The 18,876-nt window shown below is 57.2% G+C and overlaps 1 protein-coding gene across 2 annotated transcripts; it reads left to right on the forward strand.

The window, feature by feature from the left end:
- Positions 1-1,670: 1,670 nt before the first annotated feature.
- LOC104641183 (sacsin) lies at positions 1,671-16,062 on the forward strand. 2 transcript variants are annotated; one of them, XM_075768504.1, is made up of 7 exons: positions 1,687-1,794; positions 2,219-2,306; positions 2,464-2,566; positions 2,884-3,030; positions 3,423-4,755; positions 4,999-5,087; positions 5,717-16,062. In XM_075768504.1, the coding sequence occupies exons 1-7, from the start codon at positions 1,772-1,774 to the stop codon at positions 15,841-15,843; spliced, it is 11,910 nt and encodes a 3,969-aa protein (XP_075624619.1). In that variant the 5' UTR covers positions 1,687-1,771; the 3' UTR covers positions 15,844-16,062. The 2 variants fall into 2 exon arrangements, with proteins under 2 accessions (XP_075624618.1, XP_075624619.1); XM_075768503.1 differs by lacking the exon at positions 2,464-2,566 and having other exon boundaries at positions 1,671-1,794; positions 2,235-2,306.
- Positions 16,063-18,876: the final 2,814 nt, after the last annotated feature.

An 18,876-nucleotide genomic window follows, 5' to 3' on the forward strand; every position in this document is an offset into this window, starting at 1 on the left:
TCTGGTCTCTCTCCCATGCTCTAGTCCGGGGCATGGGACCACGGAAAGAGCTTTGCCCTCCGTCACCACTGTTAGGGGTTGCTGCATCCAGCAGCCCATGAAGACAAGGCTGCCACAGCTTCATGCCCCCAGGTCCAACCAGTTGTGGAGCTGATGCCGTATTTCCAGCAGGCAGATGCGCAAGCACGCCTATAAAACACATGAATGCACACATACACACGCCCAGCCACACAGGTCAATCCAGGCACACAGAGCACCCGCACAAACAGCACCAGCAGCCTTGTCCTCCTCCCCGCTCTGGCTGATCAGGACGGATCCCTTATTGTGCCCCTTGAGGCAAATTTGAGCTTAAATATAAAAAGCTGAGTCTGTTTCCCAGTGCTTATGTCCCTGGGGATGCCTTTCTCAGTGCCCTCCAGGTCCTTGTATCCTCCCATTCCCTCTGTCCCCCACCCAGGTCTTGTGACTGGGGGATGTCCTTGTCTGCCTGTCCATGGGCAGATGCCAGATGGGATCTGCCAGGTCCACCAGGCAGGGACATCCTTATAAGAGGTGATCTTTTTGAAGGAGTCAGGTGGGCTTATGGTCACCCAGAGTCTCCTGTTGACCAGGGGCATGGGTAGTTGGAAGAGACCTGCTAAGCCTTCCCTCTCATCAATCCCACCACAGCCCTTCAAGCCATGGTCATAACCCCATATCCCACCCACACCACAGCAACCCCATCCCACAGACATATCCCAAAGTCCCCCCCGCTACCCCATAGCTATGTCCCACATGTACCCATTACCCCATATACATACTCCACATACTACCCACTCCATGTCTCCATGTTCTCCCCACTCCACTGCCGTGTCCCCCATGCCCCCACCATACAGCCACATCCCAGTGTCTCCCTGACCCATAGCAATTCCACCTCACAGCTATGTTTCCATGTCTCCACATGCCACAGTGATGTGCCCCTACTCACAGCAATCTCACCCCATAGCTATGTCCCATGTAACTCCATCACCCCATAGCTGTATACCCATGGCTCCCACCCCATTGCCATGGCCCATTGGCCACATGCCCCATAGCCATATCCCCATAGCCCTTGCCCCACTGCCATACCCCAATGGACCCCATCCCACTGCCATGGCCTTGTGGGCCCTGACCCATAGCCATATCCCTATGCCCCTGACCCATAGCCACGGCCCCAAGGCCCTTGTCCCATGGCCTCAGGCCCATAGCCATGGTCCCATGGTACTCTGCTGCATAGCCATATTCCCATGTATCTCTGCGTCAGTGGCCCCATTCCTACAGCATATCCCCATGCCTCTCCCTGCCTGAATTGCCATGGTCCCCGACCCATAGCCATACCAACATGCCCTCCCCATGCCATAGCCATACTGCTGTCACCCAGTGCCCCCACCCCATAGCCATTGCTATGGCCTGATGGTCCTTGCCCCATAGTCATATCCCCATGTATCTCCATACCATTGCCCCACAGCCTCATGGGGTTATTCCCATGTCCCTGCCCCATAGCCATGGCCCCAGTCCATCCCCCCCCCCGCGCAGTGACCCATCACAGTATCCTCCTGGCCCTGTGTGTCCCCGCCCCCTTCCCCGCTGCAATTTCTGGGTTGAAAAAGAGAGGCGTGTACTACAGGGAAACGAAACTGCTGAGTGAGGAAGGCGGGTCCATGGCCACCGAGCGATTGGGACCCAGGCGTCCAGGAGCAGCACGGAGCAGCTCATCGGTGAGGACTCAGGCATCCCCCCTGTAGTGTCCGTCATGGCCCTCAAGCAGCCGAATGCGTGAGTAGGGCTGGTGGGGGGGACCCTCACTGGGGTGTTACTGGGATTTTATGGGGGGGATATGGGAGATGGCTGGAGGGTTCTAGGGGTCACTGGAGGCTATTGTGGGACTGGGGGCTCAGGGGTTAGCGGGGAGACCTGAAGGGGTACTCAGGGAGGTGGGGATTATTTGGGGCTTAGGGCTTGCTGGGGGTATATCAGGAAGTTTCAGGGTTGCTGGAGGATCCCAGGAAGAAATGGGGGCATTGGGAAGGTGGGGGGGGTCCTTGGAGGTCGTTGTTTCAGTGGGTCCTGGCGGGAGATAGGGTCCTTGAACCTCCAAGGAGGGTGACATCCTGGGGGATCTGAGGAGGACATGAGGGTCCTGGTTACCCATGGAGGCTAACCCCACTGCCCCCCCACCCCCACCCCCCCTGCTTTGCAGGGAAGCCTTCTTCCAGCGTGCACCCATCTTCCTTGACTACCTGCACAGCATCCTGCAGAAGTACCCTGACGGGGGGCAGATCCTCAAGGTGAGATCCCCAGGGCTGGGTCTGGCAGCTGAGGTGGGTGGTGACCCTTGGCCAGCACCAGTCCCTAGACCTCGCTGGACAGCTGGGAGAGCGGGTCAATGCTTTTCTCTGGCTGCTGGGAGGGCCCAGGTGTCCAGATACTGATCCTTGAACCCAGGAGCTGGTGCAGAATGCGGATGATGCCGGCGCTAACGAGGTCGTGTTTGTGTCTGACGAGCGGGAGTTTGACATCACCGGAGGGGGGCTGGAGGGCACCCAGGGTGAGAAGCGCTACGGGCACTAGGAGAGACTGGACAATGTGCAGGGGTGGCACTGGGAGGTACTGGGAGGGATTGGGGGATGCTGGTGAAGAATTGAAGAGGGGTCATAGTGGACTGGGGGAACTGGAACCAGTGAGGTATTCTGGGATGTGTTGAGGGCACTGAGTGTACTAGGAGTACTCAGTGGTACTGGGGGCACTGAAGGGGATTTTGTGGGACTGGAGAGGGAACTGAGATTGTGGCGGCACTCAGTATGGGTCACTATACCCCCTACATGTCCCAAGTCTTCTCTAACTCATGGTCCTGACCCCCTCCAGGTCCAGCCCTCCTGGCCTACAATGATGCCCAGATGTCCCCCCGGGACTGGACGGGGCTCATGTGCCCAGGGGTGTCGCACAAGAGGAAGGACCCCAGCACTGTGGGGCGCTTCGGCCTGGGCTTCACCTCTGTCTACCACCTCACGGGTGAGCAGCACTGGGGGCCTCAACTGGAATTGAGCTGGGGACATGGGTTGTACTGGAGGCACTGAACTACAGGTGCTGGGGAGTACTGGGGGGCACTGAGGGGTGCTGTGTCTGAAGTGAGGAAACCTGGAGCACTAGGAGGCTGGGGAGAGGCTGGGGGGCAGCTGGGGGGGCAGCTGGGGGGAGGCTGGGTTGCATTGGAGGGCAGGGCTGCAGGGGCAAACTGAGGGAGGACGGGTGAATTTGGATAAAGCTTGGGATCACAGAAGGCAATGTGCGGGTTGAACTTCTGGGTACTGGGTGGGCACTTGGGGCACTGATGAGTTCAGACGATCTGGGGAGGCAGTGGTGCCCATGCCATCCCTGTGGCCTCATGGTTCCCATGTCCCCAGACCTGCCAGGTGTGCTGAGCTCCCCATCCTTGGGAGTGCTGGATCCTGAATGCCAGGTGCTGCCAGGTGCTGGTGCCCGCTGGGATGTCTCTGCAGCCCAGGATCTTCCTGGCCTTTTCGAGCCTTTCTGGGCTGGGCTGGAAGCTGTGGGACAGCACCGTGGCTCTGCCCAGGGCACCCTCTTCCGCTTTCCCCTCCGACGGCAACCCTCAGGAATCGCTGCAGGGGTCTCCAGTCCTGAGCGCCTCCATAGCCTCCTCCAGACCTTCCTCACTGAGGCCCCTCTTGCCCTCCTCTTTCTTCGTCATGTCCGCCGTGTGGCCCTGCACCATGTGGCCCCTGATGGGGTCCAAACCCTCATGGGGACCCTTGTGGCATCCCCTCAGCCTCTCCCTGTCCCAGGTCCATCAGGGGATGAGGGGCTGAGTCTGGCATGGTGCCTGGTGGCCCTGCATGGGGACGGGGTGGAGCATAGGAGCGAGTGGTTGGTGGCCACGGGCAGGGCCACGGAGGGGCCAGCTGTGGCGCTGGGCACAGGGCTGGGGTGCTGCCCCGAGCTGAGCCTGGCGCACCCCCTCCGTGGGCCCTGCCAAGGGCAGCTGTGCTGCTTCCTACCCCTACCAGCCACAGATGAGACGGCCACAGGGCTGCCTGTCCATGCCAGCGCTCCCTTCGCCCTCTCCGATGACCGCCGCCACCTCCGCTGGCCCGAGGAGGGCAAGGAGGGTGAGGAAGATGCCCGCTGGAACGCCCTGCTGCTCCTTGGCCTCCTGCCACAGGTCTACGGCCACATGGCTACCGTGGCCACGGCTCTGCCTGGTGCAGATGCCTACAGCATCTGGCCAGACCCCGAGCGCATGCCGAGCTGTGGCCGCATCCGCAGTTTGGTGACCCATGTCTGCCGGGAGCTCGCAGCTGCCCCCACCCTGGTGCCAGCCACAGAGGGGGCCACAGGGCGGCTGCGGGCCTCTGAGGCTGTGCTGCTGCCAGAGGCTGCAGGGGACATGGCTGCACAGCGGGCAGTCCAGGCCTTGCTGGTGGCAGCCAGGGAGCCAGTGGCTGAGGTCCCAACTCATGTCCGGAGGGCACTTGCTTTGGGGATGGCGGAAGGCATGCGGGAAGCCACAGCGGGCCATGTGCGGGAGGTGCTACGGCGCCATGGGACTGCAGGCCTCCTGGCCGCCGACCGTCTCTCCCTGCTGCTCTATGTGACCAGCGACGGGTGCCATGATGAACTGCGGGGTCTCCCCCTCTTGCCTCGTGCTGATGGGACCTTTGTGGCCTTTGGGACTGCGTCAGCCATTGTCTATGTGGACACGTCCGACTGCCCCAGGTGAGTCCACGGCCCCAGGTAGCCCCATTCCCTGTGGCAGTGGGCAGGTGAGCCGGTTGCCCAGGGTGCAGCTCCCACTCTTGAGCTGAAAGGGGGGCCAGGGTTGAACCTGGACATTTGGGTGCCTCACCGCCCTCCTCCTCTCCCCCGGTCTCACCAAGTGGGAGCTGAGCCAGGTGTCTAGGAAGCTGCCTACCTCCCATTACCCCTCTAGTTCCTCAGCACCTCCGTTTGTCCCCACAGGGAGCTCCTGCCCGGCTTGGCCGGGTCCTTCCTGCCCTCAGACCTGGAGCCAGGCTTGGACAGCCTCCTGCGAGGCATTGCCAAGGCGGGTAAGAGACAGGGGGTCCAGGGCAACCTTTGGGTCCCCTGATCCCCCTCTAAACCCCAACACCTCTAGGCACCCTAGTACACCCATGGGCTCCTCTGTAGCCCCAATGTCCCTCTGTCCCACACTTATATTCCCTGTACACATCCGGGGTCCCTGATCCCTTGCTGAGGCCCCTTTCTGGGCTTCCCCCATCCATTCAACAGCACTGTAGATCCCAAGATTCACTGTCTCTCTCCAGTTTGTGGTGCTTTATCCGGGCCCAGGGCCACCTCTCCTATCCTGCATTTCCCTGTATTTCTGGAGACTCCCCTGTCCTTGCTGATCTTCCCACATTCCTCCATCCCTGCTGTGCTCCCTCAGATCCTGGATCTCCCTGTCGACCTCTGTGCCCCCCAGTACTGCTCCCCCTAACACCTTTTTCCCTCTCAGATCTCCTCTATCCCCACAAATCTGGGGTTCCCCTGTTCCTCCTATTCAGCGTATCTACTGTCCCTCCAGAGCCAGGGTCCTCCCATCCCCAGTATGGGGGGCTCCCCATCCCCTGCAGATCTCAGGTTCTTCCCCCGACATCCTGGGTCCCATTGCCAGGTCCCATGTAGTCCTCATCCAGCCTCTGCCTCCCTCACACAGGTCTCTTCCCCAACCTGGTTCTGCTGGATCCAGCCATGACTGTCCAGACCCTACGCTTGGCTCTGCCCCCCACCTGGACATCTCAGTCTTCAACCCCAGTGACCTGGTGCCCATCCCAAGGTCCCCCTCAGCCCCCAGCCTCCTGGTTCCCAGCCCTGTGGCAATTTCTGGCCCACCACGTGGAAGACCTAGGCCCTCTGGAGGGGCTCCCTCTCATCCCGCTGTCCCCACTGGATGGCCCCAGCATCCATCTGGCTCTGCTCATACCCCAGTCTGGTCTTATCTTCCAGGCATGGGAAGACCAGTGCCTGCCACCTGCTGTGGCTTCTGTCCTGGAGGTCCTGGGTTGCTCAGTGGTGCCGCCAGGCACATGGCACCGCTCCCTGTCCCGCTATGTCTTTCCTCCATCCCCCCTCAATGCCCTGCGGGCCCTGGGCAGGCAGGGGGCTGCAGCTGTGGCCTCCCGCCTGGCCTCGCTGCCTGCTGCAGATGTGGTCACCCTCCGGCTCTACCTGGCAGATGTCCCATCCCTGACAGAGCAGGACAGGGCCACACTGGCTGCTCTGCCCCTCTTCAGCCCACTGCCCTGCTTGGCCAACCCGCAGCCCACGGAGCTGGTACCAGCTGGTGCCACTCCAGTGCTGGAGCCAGAGCTGGAGCTGCCCAGAGATGTGGTGCTGCCAAAGACCATGTTGCAGTGCCGGGATGAAGTTGATCGGCAGCTCCTGGGGAGGCTCCAGAGCTCCTTTATCAGTGCAGCCCACATGGCACTGGAAGCCGTCAAAGCTGTGGCCCGGGGCGCCTATGCAGGACGGGCGACTGAGACACAGGCTTTGCTGCTCTGGGTGCTGCAGCATGGAGACATCCTCTTCGCACAGAGCTCCCTGCTCCAGCAAGCCTGCAGCAGTCTGCCCTTCCTGGAGACTCCCAATGGCCCCATGTGCCCGCGAGACCTCTACGACCCCTGTGAGAGCACCTTGCAGGCTCTGCTGGGCCCTGAGCGCTTTCCTCCTGCCGCCTTCCACAGTCCCCCTGTCCTCTGTGCCTTGAGAGTCCTGGGCTTGCGGCACGGTGAGGGGTGCCTGGTGCCTTCAGACATCCTAGAGGCTGCAGCAAGTGTGAGTCAGGATAACGCAGTAAGTCTGGACAGGGCTCAGGCACTGATCAAGGTCTGCAACTGCCCCAAGGCACTGGCTGGTTTCAGCGCTGCAAAGCTTGGGCAGCTCCAGGCCCTGCCATGGGTTCCTCGTTCCAAGTGCACTGGAAACCCTGGGCAGCTCTTCCTGCCCCCCAAGGATCTGCGATCCACCCAGTACCAGCCCCTGGTGGGGCTTGTCATGCACCTGACTGATGCCTTTGTGCCAGAGGCAGAGAAGATGCTGGGGCTGAGCCAGACTCCACCACCAGAGAAAGTGTGGGAGCAGCTGAGACAGCTGGCAGGGTGCAGGGACATGGGTGAGGTAGGTTCTGCACTCCAGCCTGTCTACCGGCACATGCAGGAAAACTTGAAGACCTTTGGGGTTGCCCCGGATGATGCTGTAGTGTGGACGGGGACTGGGTTTGTCCTGCCATGTGATGCTGTGCTGGGCTATCCTGAGGAGCTAGAGCTGGAGCTGGGGATGTTGGTGCCCCGGGTGCCCCCTGACTTCCTGCCCTACAGTTGCCTCTTCAGGGCTTGGGGGGTGGAGATGAGGGTGAGTGAGGAGAGGGTGGTTGCAGCCCTGCGCTGCCTGGGGCAGGACATAGACACACGCAGCTCCAGAGCTGGCACTGCAGCAGAGTTGCAGGTGGCTGTAGCTGTCCTGGAGTGGCTTAAGAGCCGGGGGCATCAAGGCGAGGGCATGGTGCCGGTTCCTGTGAGGATCCTGGAGGGCTCGGGCTTTGCTCTCCGCCCGGCTGCCTCTACTGTGTACCTGGACATGGAGCTGGAGGCAGAGGAGGATGTTCAGGAGGTGGTGCATGAGGCGGTGCCATCCAGCACAGCCATATTCCTCGGCACGGAGCTGCTCAGTACACGGGTGCTGGGGCCGGAGCCGTTCACGGCCTGCAGCCTCTCAGAGCCCATCACCTTACGGCTTCGCAACATCCTCCGGGAGTACGGCGAGGAGAGCGACCTCTTCACAGAGATTGTCCAGAATGCAGAGGATGCTGGAGCTACTGTGTGCCGCTTCCTGCTGGACCTTCGACGCTGCAGAAAGGCCACCTCTGGGTTGCTAGACCCTGGCATGGCTGCCTGCCATGGCCCAGCCCTCTGGGCCTACAACAATGCCCTGTTCACAGAGGATGACCTCCGTAATATCACACGGGTTGGGGCTGCTACAAAGGAGGGCCAGGCAGGCAAGATTGGCCGCTTTGGGCTGGGTTTCAGCTCTGTCTACCGTGTTACAGACGTGCCGGCAGTGCTGAGTGGGGAGACACTGCTCATCTTTGATCCCAATGGAACGCATCTGGGCAAGCACATCCCCAGGGCTGGCTGCCCTGGCATCCGCCTGGACTTCTCCAACCGACCACGCATCCTCCGTGCCTTTGCTGAGCAGTTCCGGCCCTACCATGGTATCTTTGGGTGCCGCCTGCCTGAGCCAGGGCCCTTTCCAGGGAGCCTTTTCCATCTGCCTTTTCGCACTGAAGAGGAAGCTGTGACATCACAGATTTGCTCAGAGGCCTTTGGGATGGAGCGCATCCAGTCCCTTGGCACCAGCTTCCTTGGCTCTAACCGGCTCCTGCTGCTCTTCCTGAAGAAGGTGAGGGAGATGTCCCTGGAGGTGCTGCCAGACATGGCCACCTCTGCGGAGGATACTACACATTTGGCCACAGTCCAGCGAAAGGAGATCCAAGACTTGGGGGCCCCTGAGGACCTCCCAGGCTGGGCAGCCATTGTGCAGCTCACAGCCTGTGAGGAGGCGTCCAAGACCACATGGCACTACCTAGTTTGGGTACGTCAAGATGATGGGGAGTTGCTGGAACTGTTTCACCGGAACACACAGGCAGGGCTCCATCCTCTGCCTCCCATGGCTGGTGTGGCCCTTCCCCTTGCCCTTACTGCAGATGGCAAGTGGTTGCCACATCTGGGTGCAGAGGAGGGGCAAGTCTTCTGCCACCTTCCCATGCCAATTGCCTCAGGGCTGCCAATCCACGTGCATGGGGCATTCAGCATCCTCTCAAACCGCAAGGGGCTGTGGAACATGGCAGAGCGGGGTGAGTGGAACCGGGTGCTGCTCCGCAATGCCATGCCAGTTGCCTGGCTCCAGGCACTGGACCACCTCCGCACCATGCACGAGGCAGGTGAGTTGAAGAACTATGAATATCATGTCTTCTGGCCGGACGCTAGCACTGCCCGTTACCCCTTTACGGAGGCTGTGACTGGTTTCTACCAAGCTGTGGCAGCCACAAATGGCCCCAGACTCTTTTCTGACGGCAGCTCATGGTGCTCACTGCAGGACGCCCGCTTCCTGCATCAGGCTGTGATCAGACACCCCAAGCTGGGTGCTGTGGCGAAGCATGTCTTTGCCACCACCCTGCCTCACCCCCTGTTAGCTGTGACCTTGCCAGAGCACGTGCAGAGGGGCCTCGGGAAGGCAGTGGATGCTGGCACCTATGACTGGCCCCGCTTTTACTGTGAGCTTGTGCTTCCCAACTTGGAAGACCTCTCTGCTGCTGACCGGGACTCACTGCTTCTCCATGCGCTGGATATGTCCCATGATGATGTGGACAAAGTGCTGCAGACAGTGCCCTGCATTCCTGTCACCCCTCATGGCCACCTGCAGCTCATTAGTTGCCTGGTGCATCCCAGAGGCCGCATTGCCTCTTTATATGATCCTAAGGATGGGCGCTTCCCCACTGGGGATGCCTTCCTTTCCCCAGAAAGATTAAGCCAACTGGAGAGGCTGGGCATGGTTAAAGACACAGTGACCCTCTCAGAGCTGCTGGAGCGGGCAAAGACAGTGCAACTTATCTGGACCAAGGACCACGCCCAGGGCTGCCAGAGGGCTGCCTGCATCCTTGAGCTGCTTCGCGATGCAGTGGAAGGGAGGATGAACAACACCATGCAGGCAGCTTTCCAGACTGTGCCCCTCCTCCCTGGTACACTGCCCACTGGGGAACATGTGCTGTTGCCAGCTGTCCAGCTCTACCATCACATCCATGCCCCACTAGTGGGACTCATCCACCCTGTCTTGGCTCCTAAAGTGCTGGGAGAAAACTTCAGCTTCCCCAATGAGGTTGTGTCCTTCTTGGGCCTGTCCCGGCAGCCACCAGCAGCTACAGTCCTTCAGCAGCTGCAGGCACTGAGCTGTAGCTCCAACGCTCTGCCTTTGGAGAAGCTGCAGGACAGCACAAACCACTGCTACAGGTATCTGAACATGCTGCTCCAGAGCGATCGCGCCAGCTGGGGTGAGGTGGCTTCTGCAGTGGCCCAAGGGGAGCCCTTCATCTTGGTGAGCTCCTGTTTTGTGCCAGTCATGGCTGTGGCTGAGACGCTGTCATTTGAGGCTGTCCCATATCTTCACCAGCTTCCAGAGCAGTACCGGCCCTACAGCCAACTCTGGGAGTGTGTGGGGCTGCGCCGCACATTCACCTGGGATGATTATGCCCGAGTGCTCTGCATCCTGGCACAGATGCATGCTGGAGAGCCGCTGCCTCCCACGGAGCTGGCTCTGGCCTTGCGGCTGGTGTCTTCTGGCTTGATGGCAGATGATAAAAAGCCAGATGCCTACCAGACCCAGCAACTCTTTCTACCTGACCAGGAGGGTGTTTTGCGTCCACGGGACAAGCTCCACTACAATGATACGCCATGGATGCCAGTGGACAGAGATGTCCTGCTGTGCCATGAACAGCTATCCCGAGCCATAGCCCTGCACTGTGGGGTGCCTACCACACGGCACCAGATACTAGAGAGGAGCCGACTGCTCACTGCAGATCTGAGCCTCTGGGCACAGCCATTTGGTGCCCATGAAGACCTGCCGACACGTCTGAAGAACATCTTGGGTGAGTACTCAGCAGCTGCTCATGATATGGTGAGAGAGTTGCTCCAGAATGCAGACGATGCTGGTGCGAGGCTTGTGCACTTCGTGTGGGACCGCCGGCAGCACCCAGTGGATGCCACTTTCAGTGAGAAGTGGAACATCCTGCAGGGCCCTGCTCTCTGCATCTACAATGACAACCCCTTCCAGCAGCAGGACATTGAAGGCATTCAGCGTCTGGGGGTGGGTGGCAAACAAGGCCGGCAGGATGTCACAGGCAAATATGGCCTTGGCTTCAACACTGTCTTCCACTTTACTGACTGCCCAGCCTTCCTTACTGGAGACAGTGCCCTGTGTGTCTTTGATCCTCATTGCTGCTACGTGCCTGGAGCCACAACTGAGCGTCCTGGTGGGATGTTCGCTGTCAACCCTGAATTCAAGAGGACCTTTCCAGACATTTATGGCACCTTCCTACCTTCCCTCTTCACCCTGAATGAGGGTGTCCTTTTCCGGCTGCCCCTCCGCACTGCACCCGGGGCTGCCGCGTCCAAGGTGTCTGGCATGGTTGTGCGGGACCAAGACATTGTGGCCATGATGACAGCGCTGGCTGAGGAAGGTGAGGACTTTGTGCTCTTCCTCCGGCACCTCCGCACCGTGATCTTCTCTGAGATTCCCCCAGATGGGGAGCAGTTGTTGGAGAGGCTGCGGGTGTCCACAGAGCTGACAGATGGTGATGCAGAGCTGAGACAGAGTTTTCAAGCAAGATTGAGCCAAGCCACGGATGGGAACAGCCCCACCTCTGTCTCCTATGTCATGACAGTCAAAACCAGCAAGGCCAAGGCCAAGGCCAGCACCGTGTGGAGGGTGATCTCCCAAATTGGGGTTCAGGAGGGGGCTGAGGTGTCTCCAGTGCTTGGGCGGCTGCCCTGTGGGGCTGTGGCTGCCTGCCTGAAGTCACTGGGCTTGAAAAAAGTCACGGGCAAAGCTTTCTGCACCCTCCCACTGCCACTGACCACAGGGCTGCCTGTGCACATCAATGCCAACTTCTCTGTGGATGCAGCCAGACGAAACTTCCGCCAGGACCCAGGCAGCACCGAGGCAGCCTGGAATGGCTTCTTGCTCCGGCACTTGGTAGCTCCACTATACTGTGCCTTTCTCACCAGGCAGTGGAAAGCCCTGGGGCCTGAAGGGCTCCACTTTGAGTCCCTGAAAGTCTGCCAGAAGCACCTGACCTCTTGCTACCTCCAGTTCTTCCCTACTGTGTCAATGGCAAATCCTACCTTTCAGGACCTGGTAAGGGATGTCTATAGGCACCTCAGTCACACACGCCTGCCCCTGATGCCTGTGTACCACATGAAGCCCCCTGGCAACATGGTGACAATCACCTGGGCATCTCCAGGTTGTGGGGATGTGCTAACAAAGCCGTACTTCCTCCAGGCAATACCTGACACAGATCTCCAGGAGGTGCTGCAGGACCTGAACATGAACCTGGTGCCAGCATTTGCCCACCTGCGGCAGATCTATAATGAGTTCATTGAAGCCCATGTGGAGGTTGTTGCCTTTCAGCCAGTTTCTCTCCGGTGCTTCCTCAAGGCCTTGGCACTCCCTGTGCCCTGCATGCTGGCTGAGACACCCCTGAAGACCCCAAGGAGCTGCTTCATGCTGCTGAAACACTGCCTGGAGCCCAAGGGTGGGAACAAGGAAGAACTAGAAGGCCTGCCCTTGCTGGCCACACAAGATGGCCGCCTAAATGCCCTCAGCAGCCACCACCCAGTCTTCCACAACTCCTTTGCCCACCTCTTCCCCCACCACTGCCATCTCTTTGCCAACGAATTCATTTCTTTCTTGACCTTGCCTTGCTTTGTGAAGGAGCTTGGCCTCCTGGAGGCCATACCACTCATCCAAGAGACACTGGGACAGCTGAACTGGACCACAGAGAGGGAGAAGTGGCTCACGGAGCTGTGGAAGTTCTTCAGCACTGTGGTCTACACATCCACAAAGACCAAAGAGCAGTTGGAGGCAGACATGAAGTCATTCATGAATCATCTCCAGAATGTGGTTGTGCTGCCTGTTCAGGGGAACAAGAGAGGCTCGAACCACCTACTGCCACTATCCTCCCTCCCCAACGTTCTTTTTGACTGTTTCACGGATGTGGCCAAGGTGCTGCACAAACTGGGCATCCCTGTGCTCCAGAAGTCCCTGCTGCCTTTAGACTTTGCCTACAAGTGCCTGGAAACAAGAGCACTGCAGGCCACAGATCCCATGGCTGTGGTGGCCCAGCTGGCAGACTCCAGAGATAATCTCCACTGGAGGGACTTAAAAGAGTGGGATGTGACTGTCCTGCTGAACTTTGTGCAGGGAAAACTGGATTCAGTGGCACTGAAGCAGCTCAAGCTCCTGCCTCTCTTTCGAAAGTATGGTGGGGACTACGTACCTGTGGAACCCTACCGCAAGGTGCTGTTGCTCAGCAGGCCATTACCAAAACTGCCTCAGGGTGCCCAAGCCCTGTACAGCCTGGAGAAGGATATGTTGCTGCTTACAGAAGACATGATCCACCAGAAGCTGGCCAAGGATTTTCAGTGGGAGCTCGTAGATGAACAGCAGCTCTTCATGAATGTCGTGCTGCCCCGGCTGTCCCAGCTCACAGTGCAAGAGCTCACGGAAGCTTTGCGCTTGTTCTTTGCTCTGCCACGCACCTCTGACTCTAAGTTTGAGGAAGATGTTGTGGCAGCTTTTCGGAATGTGGCCTTTATACCTGATGCCCATGGTAAGCTGCGCCTGGCCTCCTACTTCTATGACAACGTGCCCTCCTTCTGCACTCTGCGGCTCCAACACCGCTTTGTGCCTGAATCTTTCTTTGCGGAGCTAGGTTACAACCGGACAGCTACTGAGAAATTCCTGCTTCGGGCAGGTGTCCGCACAAGCCTCTCTCTGGAGGATTTTGTGGCACTGGCCCTGGAGATAGAGCATGAAGCCACTCAGGCTGGGTGCCACACTGAAGACCTGCTGGTGCGACAGCAGGAGATGCTCAAAAAGCTTGGCACCCTGTTAGACAATCCCTTGTCAGAGGGCTTCCTGGGGCAAATTGCCTCAATCCGCTTCGTGCCTCCACTGGACATCCCCTCAAACTTGATGAATCTCCACCCCCCTTTTGCAGCCTGCACTAAGTCCGTGGCCCTGAAGGGCAGCGTTTACCACTGCAAAGATGTGGCTGAGCTCCTGTGGACATCAGCCACCATCCTGCCAAAGTTCTTTGTACTCAAGCAGGAACTCCTGGAGGCCATGGGAGTCCTTGTAGAGATACCCACTGCCCTGGTGGTGGCCAACCTGGAGCAGGTGTGCAAGGCAGCCTGCCAGACACCAGAGCAGGTGATCACACGGGCCAGTGTGCTAAAGAAGGTGTACAACTTCTTGCAGACCCATCTGAACGAGGTGGATGCAGGGCGCCTTGCTCAGCTGCCTGTGGTGCTGGCCAAGTCAGGGGACATGGCCATGCCATGGCAAGTGGTGACATCGCTCCCGAACAAGGCTGACTTTTACCCCTATCTCCTTATGCCTGACCCTCGCATAGCTGTCTATGGCGACCTCCTGCAACACCTTGGGGTGGTCCTGCTCCCCACACTGACTCACTACAGCCGTGTCCTGGCCCAAATCCACCAGGAGAGCTGTGTCAGTAGGACCCTCAACGCTATCCAGAAGAAGACAGTCCTGCTGGCCACACAGCACTTCTTCCAGCTGTTGCAGGATGCACCAGAGCCCCCTGATTTCTCCACTGTGACCGAGCTGTACTTGCTGAGCACTGCTGACTGCCTAGAGTCATCCCACAGGCTGTACTTCAATGACTGTGTGTCCTCAAGTACCTCTAGGGCCTTGGAGAAGACTTTTGTGTTTATGGCTGAACTGCCAGGGACAGGGTGTAATGCCTGGTGGCTGCTGCAAAAGCTACCACAGCACCTGCGGCCGCGGGCATTGTCAGAGGTTACAAAGCAGCAGCTGGAGGAGGGTACTCTGCGGCCATGTCGCTATGGTTCTCACTGCCCTGGGCAGAGGCATCTGCAGACCCTCCTGGTATCACCGTGGTTTAGGATTGGGCTGGAGTCTCTGCTCCGGTGGCAGAGCCACAAGGCTATGATGAGAATGCAGGGGGATAGTAGCTTTGCAGTGCAGCAGCTGAAAGTGCAGTGCTGTGAGGACATCCGCACTGTGCTCGTCCACTGTGGGGCAAAGGTGGAGGGCAGCTCCCAGTCACGGGCCATCCATGTGTGTTTGGCTGGTGGTGCCCAGCGGCTCCTCTACATCCGGCATGCAGATATGGTGCTGGACCGGCACCAGCTGAGGGTCCTGGAGACGCTAGTGCAGGAGATCAATATCATCCTGGGTGGACAAATGGAGGCACCTGCCTTGTCAGTGCTGCGTGAAATGCTGGTCTGCCAGAAGCCACGGGATGTAGCCTTAGTTCTGGAGGAGAATAATGTGGCACTGGTGGGTGCTGCACCAGAGCTGGAGAAGACGCTGCAGGAGGAGACCGTGGCAGAGGAGAAGCCATGGAAGGATTGGCACAGCCTGATGCCAGAGGTAAAAGATGATGCGGATCACAGCCTGACAACCTTTGGGCAGCTGTGTGCTGTCAAGCGGCCAAAGGTGTTGCAGGACCTCTACCTTCGGTACAACCCTGCAAGCGCTGCCCAACACCATTGCTGGGGACAGGAAAGCCATGGCTCCTCGTTGTGCAATAAGGAGGCCACGGCCCCAACTCCATCCATCCCAGAGGCCCAGCGGTGGCTGCGGCAGGCCCAGAGTGACCTGCAGGCAGCCAGCAATGACATCAGGCACTGTTGTCCCAACTGGGTCCTCTTCAAGGTGCACCAGGCCCTGGAGAAGGCGCTGGTGGCTGCTGTACTTTGCTATGGTGAAGCCTTTGAGGCCTCAGTGGGGCTGGTGGGGCTGGCCCAATGGCTGGAGGCAGCAGAGCCAAAGCTGAGGGGCCTGGCAGAGGAGGTGGAGTGGTTGCGTGGCTGTGGCATGGATGGCAAGGCCACACAGTACCCAAGTTACCACCCCTTCCCCATCACCCCCAAGGAGGCCTTCCACAGTGTGGATGAGGAGGAGGTACTGAAGCGAGCGCAAAGAGTGCTGGGGAGGCTGCAGGAGCATGTGGGTGGAATGTGAGGCACTGGCAGCGGGGCACTGGCAGCTGGGCCACGAGACTACCATGGACCCACCAGACACCCACCACGGACCTATCGTGGACTCACTATGGACTTTCCACAAACCTGCCACAGGCAATTCCAGACTGTCCAGCCCTGCAGCATGGCTGGACTAAGGCCGACAGGGGCCTTAGGACATCGAAAGTCATGTGCTGTTGGCATGCCTTGAGAGCAGGGGAAATAAAGTACAATAATAAATGTTGCAGTGCTGGTAGACCCTTCATTAACAGTATGGTCGGGGACATGGAGATGTCATGGGCGACTGGGGGTGTGTGGAAGGTGAAGGTGCCACTAGGGACTGGCCACTTCATACAACTGAGCCCGCTGGTTCAGTGAGTTTTCCACTCACTTCACCATTCACTTATTCATATCTCACCAGTCTGGCTATAAGGAGCCTATGTGACTGTTCAATGTTTTGCTCGTGTCAGGTAAACACCACCACCGATCTCCCATTATTCACAGAGCCATTCATTTCATTGAGGAAGCCAATCAGGTTGGTCAGGCATGATTTCCCCTTGGTAAATCTATGCCAGCTGTTCCCAATCCCCTTCCCTCATAGGTGCTTGAAAGTGGGTCCCAGGAGGATTTGTTTCATCACCTTCCCCAGGGAGTGCAATGGAGTTGACTATCCTGTAGTTCCTCAGACCCTCCTTTGTGTCCATCTTGAAGATTGGTGTAATGCTCCTTCCAGTTCTCAGGAGCCATCCTCTATTGCCATGATTTTTCGAAGACGATAGAGAGCTCCCTTAGCACACTCCAGTCCTAGGAACTGGTGTATGTCTAACTGGCTCAAAAGCTGCCTGACTATTCTTCCAACTCTCCTACTGCTTCCACAGGAATGTCTCTTCATTCCTCCTGGATAGCCTGATTCTTCCTCCACATTTTGAGTACTTCCTTTCTGATCTGAGCTTGGTCAGGAGTTCCCTGTTCATCTGCTCTCTTGTCATCCAGGGTTGTGATTCTGCTCTTCACCTTGCTAAATCCGCTCATTTTAAATTATGCCCTCAACCCTCAACCTTCACATCCTCAGCCACTTCTTCTTGTGTGTTTTCAGATGAAGAAGTCCTCACTCAGATCAAAGCTCACCATAAAATGAGTGAATTATCCAGACTAGGCAAGTTTCAGCTTAGATCTGTTATCATTAATTTAAGAATTGAGCTGGGAGGGAAAGGCTCTTACAGAATCAGTTTCAGCCCTTGTCCTGGGAGGAAATAAATTGTTCCCAGTTTCCACAAAATATGGGCTCACATGGTTTGAAGAATAGTCTTCAAATAATCTCAAAACCCCAGCTTTCAGCTTCCTCGGAGTACTCCTTTCCACAATATGCTGCACCAGCCTACCATGGCCCCTGTACGGATGACATCCATTGTCACCAAAAAGAGTACTACTTTTTCTTTAACCGCCTCTGGTGAGCGGGAGCATGAAACATTATATTTTTTCCCATTTATAACAGGGAACAGAAATCACTGCCAGATCTTCCTGAATATTTACCAGACAAGCATCAAAATCACTACCTCCTTAAATACACGGTGATCAGTGGCACAAGTCGAGTTGGAGACCGGGAACTAGCAGTGTACCCCAGGGGACAATACTGGGTCCAGTCCTATTTAACACCTTCATTAATGATCTGGATGAAGGGGCAGAGTCTGCCCTCAGCTAGTTTTCTGATGACATAAAACTGGGAGGAGTGGCTGATAGAGCCAAATCTCCAGCTCCCTCAGTCCCTTATAATTCACTGAGTCTCCCTCCTCTAATCATTTCAAGTGATCATTATTTTCCCAGGTAAACCTTTCATGTTGATAATTTCATAGAATCATAGAATCATAGAATGGTTTGGGTTAGAAGGGACAAAGGAGGATAAAAGGCCCTACCCAGGTCGAGATATTGGCACATTCCATGTGACAACGAAGTAGACCCTGTAGCCACGGTGCACAGTGCCTTCCAGGATATGGGCTTCTTCCCACACACTTCTTTAATGCTTGTGCACAGGCACACGCTAACACCTGATGTGCTCCCTGAAGCAAGGTACACCTTGTGATCATATTGCCACCTGCAGATGTTTGTCATTTGGATGCAACGCTGCCACCGAACTCCAGCCAACCAAAGTCCTCCCCCGTGCTGCAGCAGCAGGGTCCCCCTGGAAAGATCAGATCGCCTGCCTGGTCTGTCAGAGGGTGCTGTGGAGTAAAGGCAGGGGCTGAGCCAAGCAGAAAATGCCGGCCTTGCCCACAGAGCCCTGAGCTCCCTGAGTGCACTCTAAACTATACCGTACACAGTTGGTCACCCTAACACGGCTCCAAGGAGGCTCCATCGGATACGTGATGCCAAGAGTCAGAATTTGTTCACTGATGCAAACTTGCAGTTTGAGCTGCACGTGGAAATCTTCATTCTTGTCGGCTATCAGGAATTTCCTCGTCCTTTCCCAGGTAGACTAATTTCCAGAAAGGGCAGACAGGGCAGACAGGGTCGAGTTGAGTAAACTCCATATATTAAGCCACTTGCCATCACATTCCTTTTGCTTATTAAAATTAATTAACATTACATTTCTGTGAGAATTTAGACCTCAGCACCATAGCTTTTTGGGGAATGATTTTTAAAAGTATGGAAAGGTAATTTTAGGAAGGAACTTAACAGCTCTGTGCTTTTTGAAAGGAAAGAATTACAGAAAACCGAGAGATGCTGTCGTTAAAAATTGTTCTTGTCTTGGGCCAGAGCAAAACAAAGATAATAAATTTCCTACTAAGGTGGGAAATTGTGGCATAATTTTAAAAGGCTGTACTACAATGTTACGATGATAAATAAAAAAGCGCAAGTCCAAAGAAAGAATTGTGCCCTTGGTTATCAAGAGACTTGACTACGCCTCTGGACAGTAGTGAGCTCTGGGTGGGACAAGCCTAGAGCAAAGCACAGGGGTACCGTCCGCTGCACGTCCTGTCTCAGGAACACTGGTGCTAAGAAGTACCTCTCCGCTGCAATGATGCATCGGTAGTGCGTC

The sequence above is a fragment of the Balearica regulorum genome, chromosome 16 (genome assembly GCF_011004875.1).
Source record: "Balearica regulorum gibbericeps isolate bBalReg1 chromosome 16, bBalReg1.pri, whole genome shotgun sequence".
Classification (NCBI taxonomy): domain Eukaryota; kingdom Metazoa; phylum Chordata; class Aves; order Gruiformes; family Gruidae; genus Balearica; species Balearica regulorum.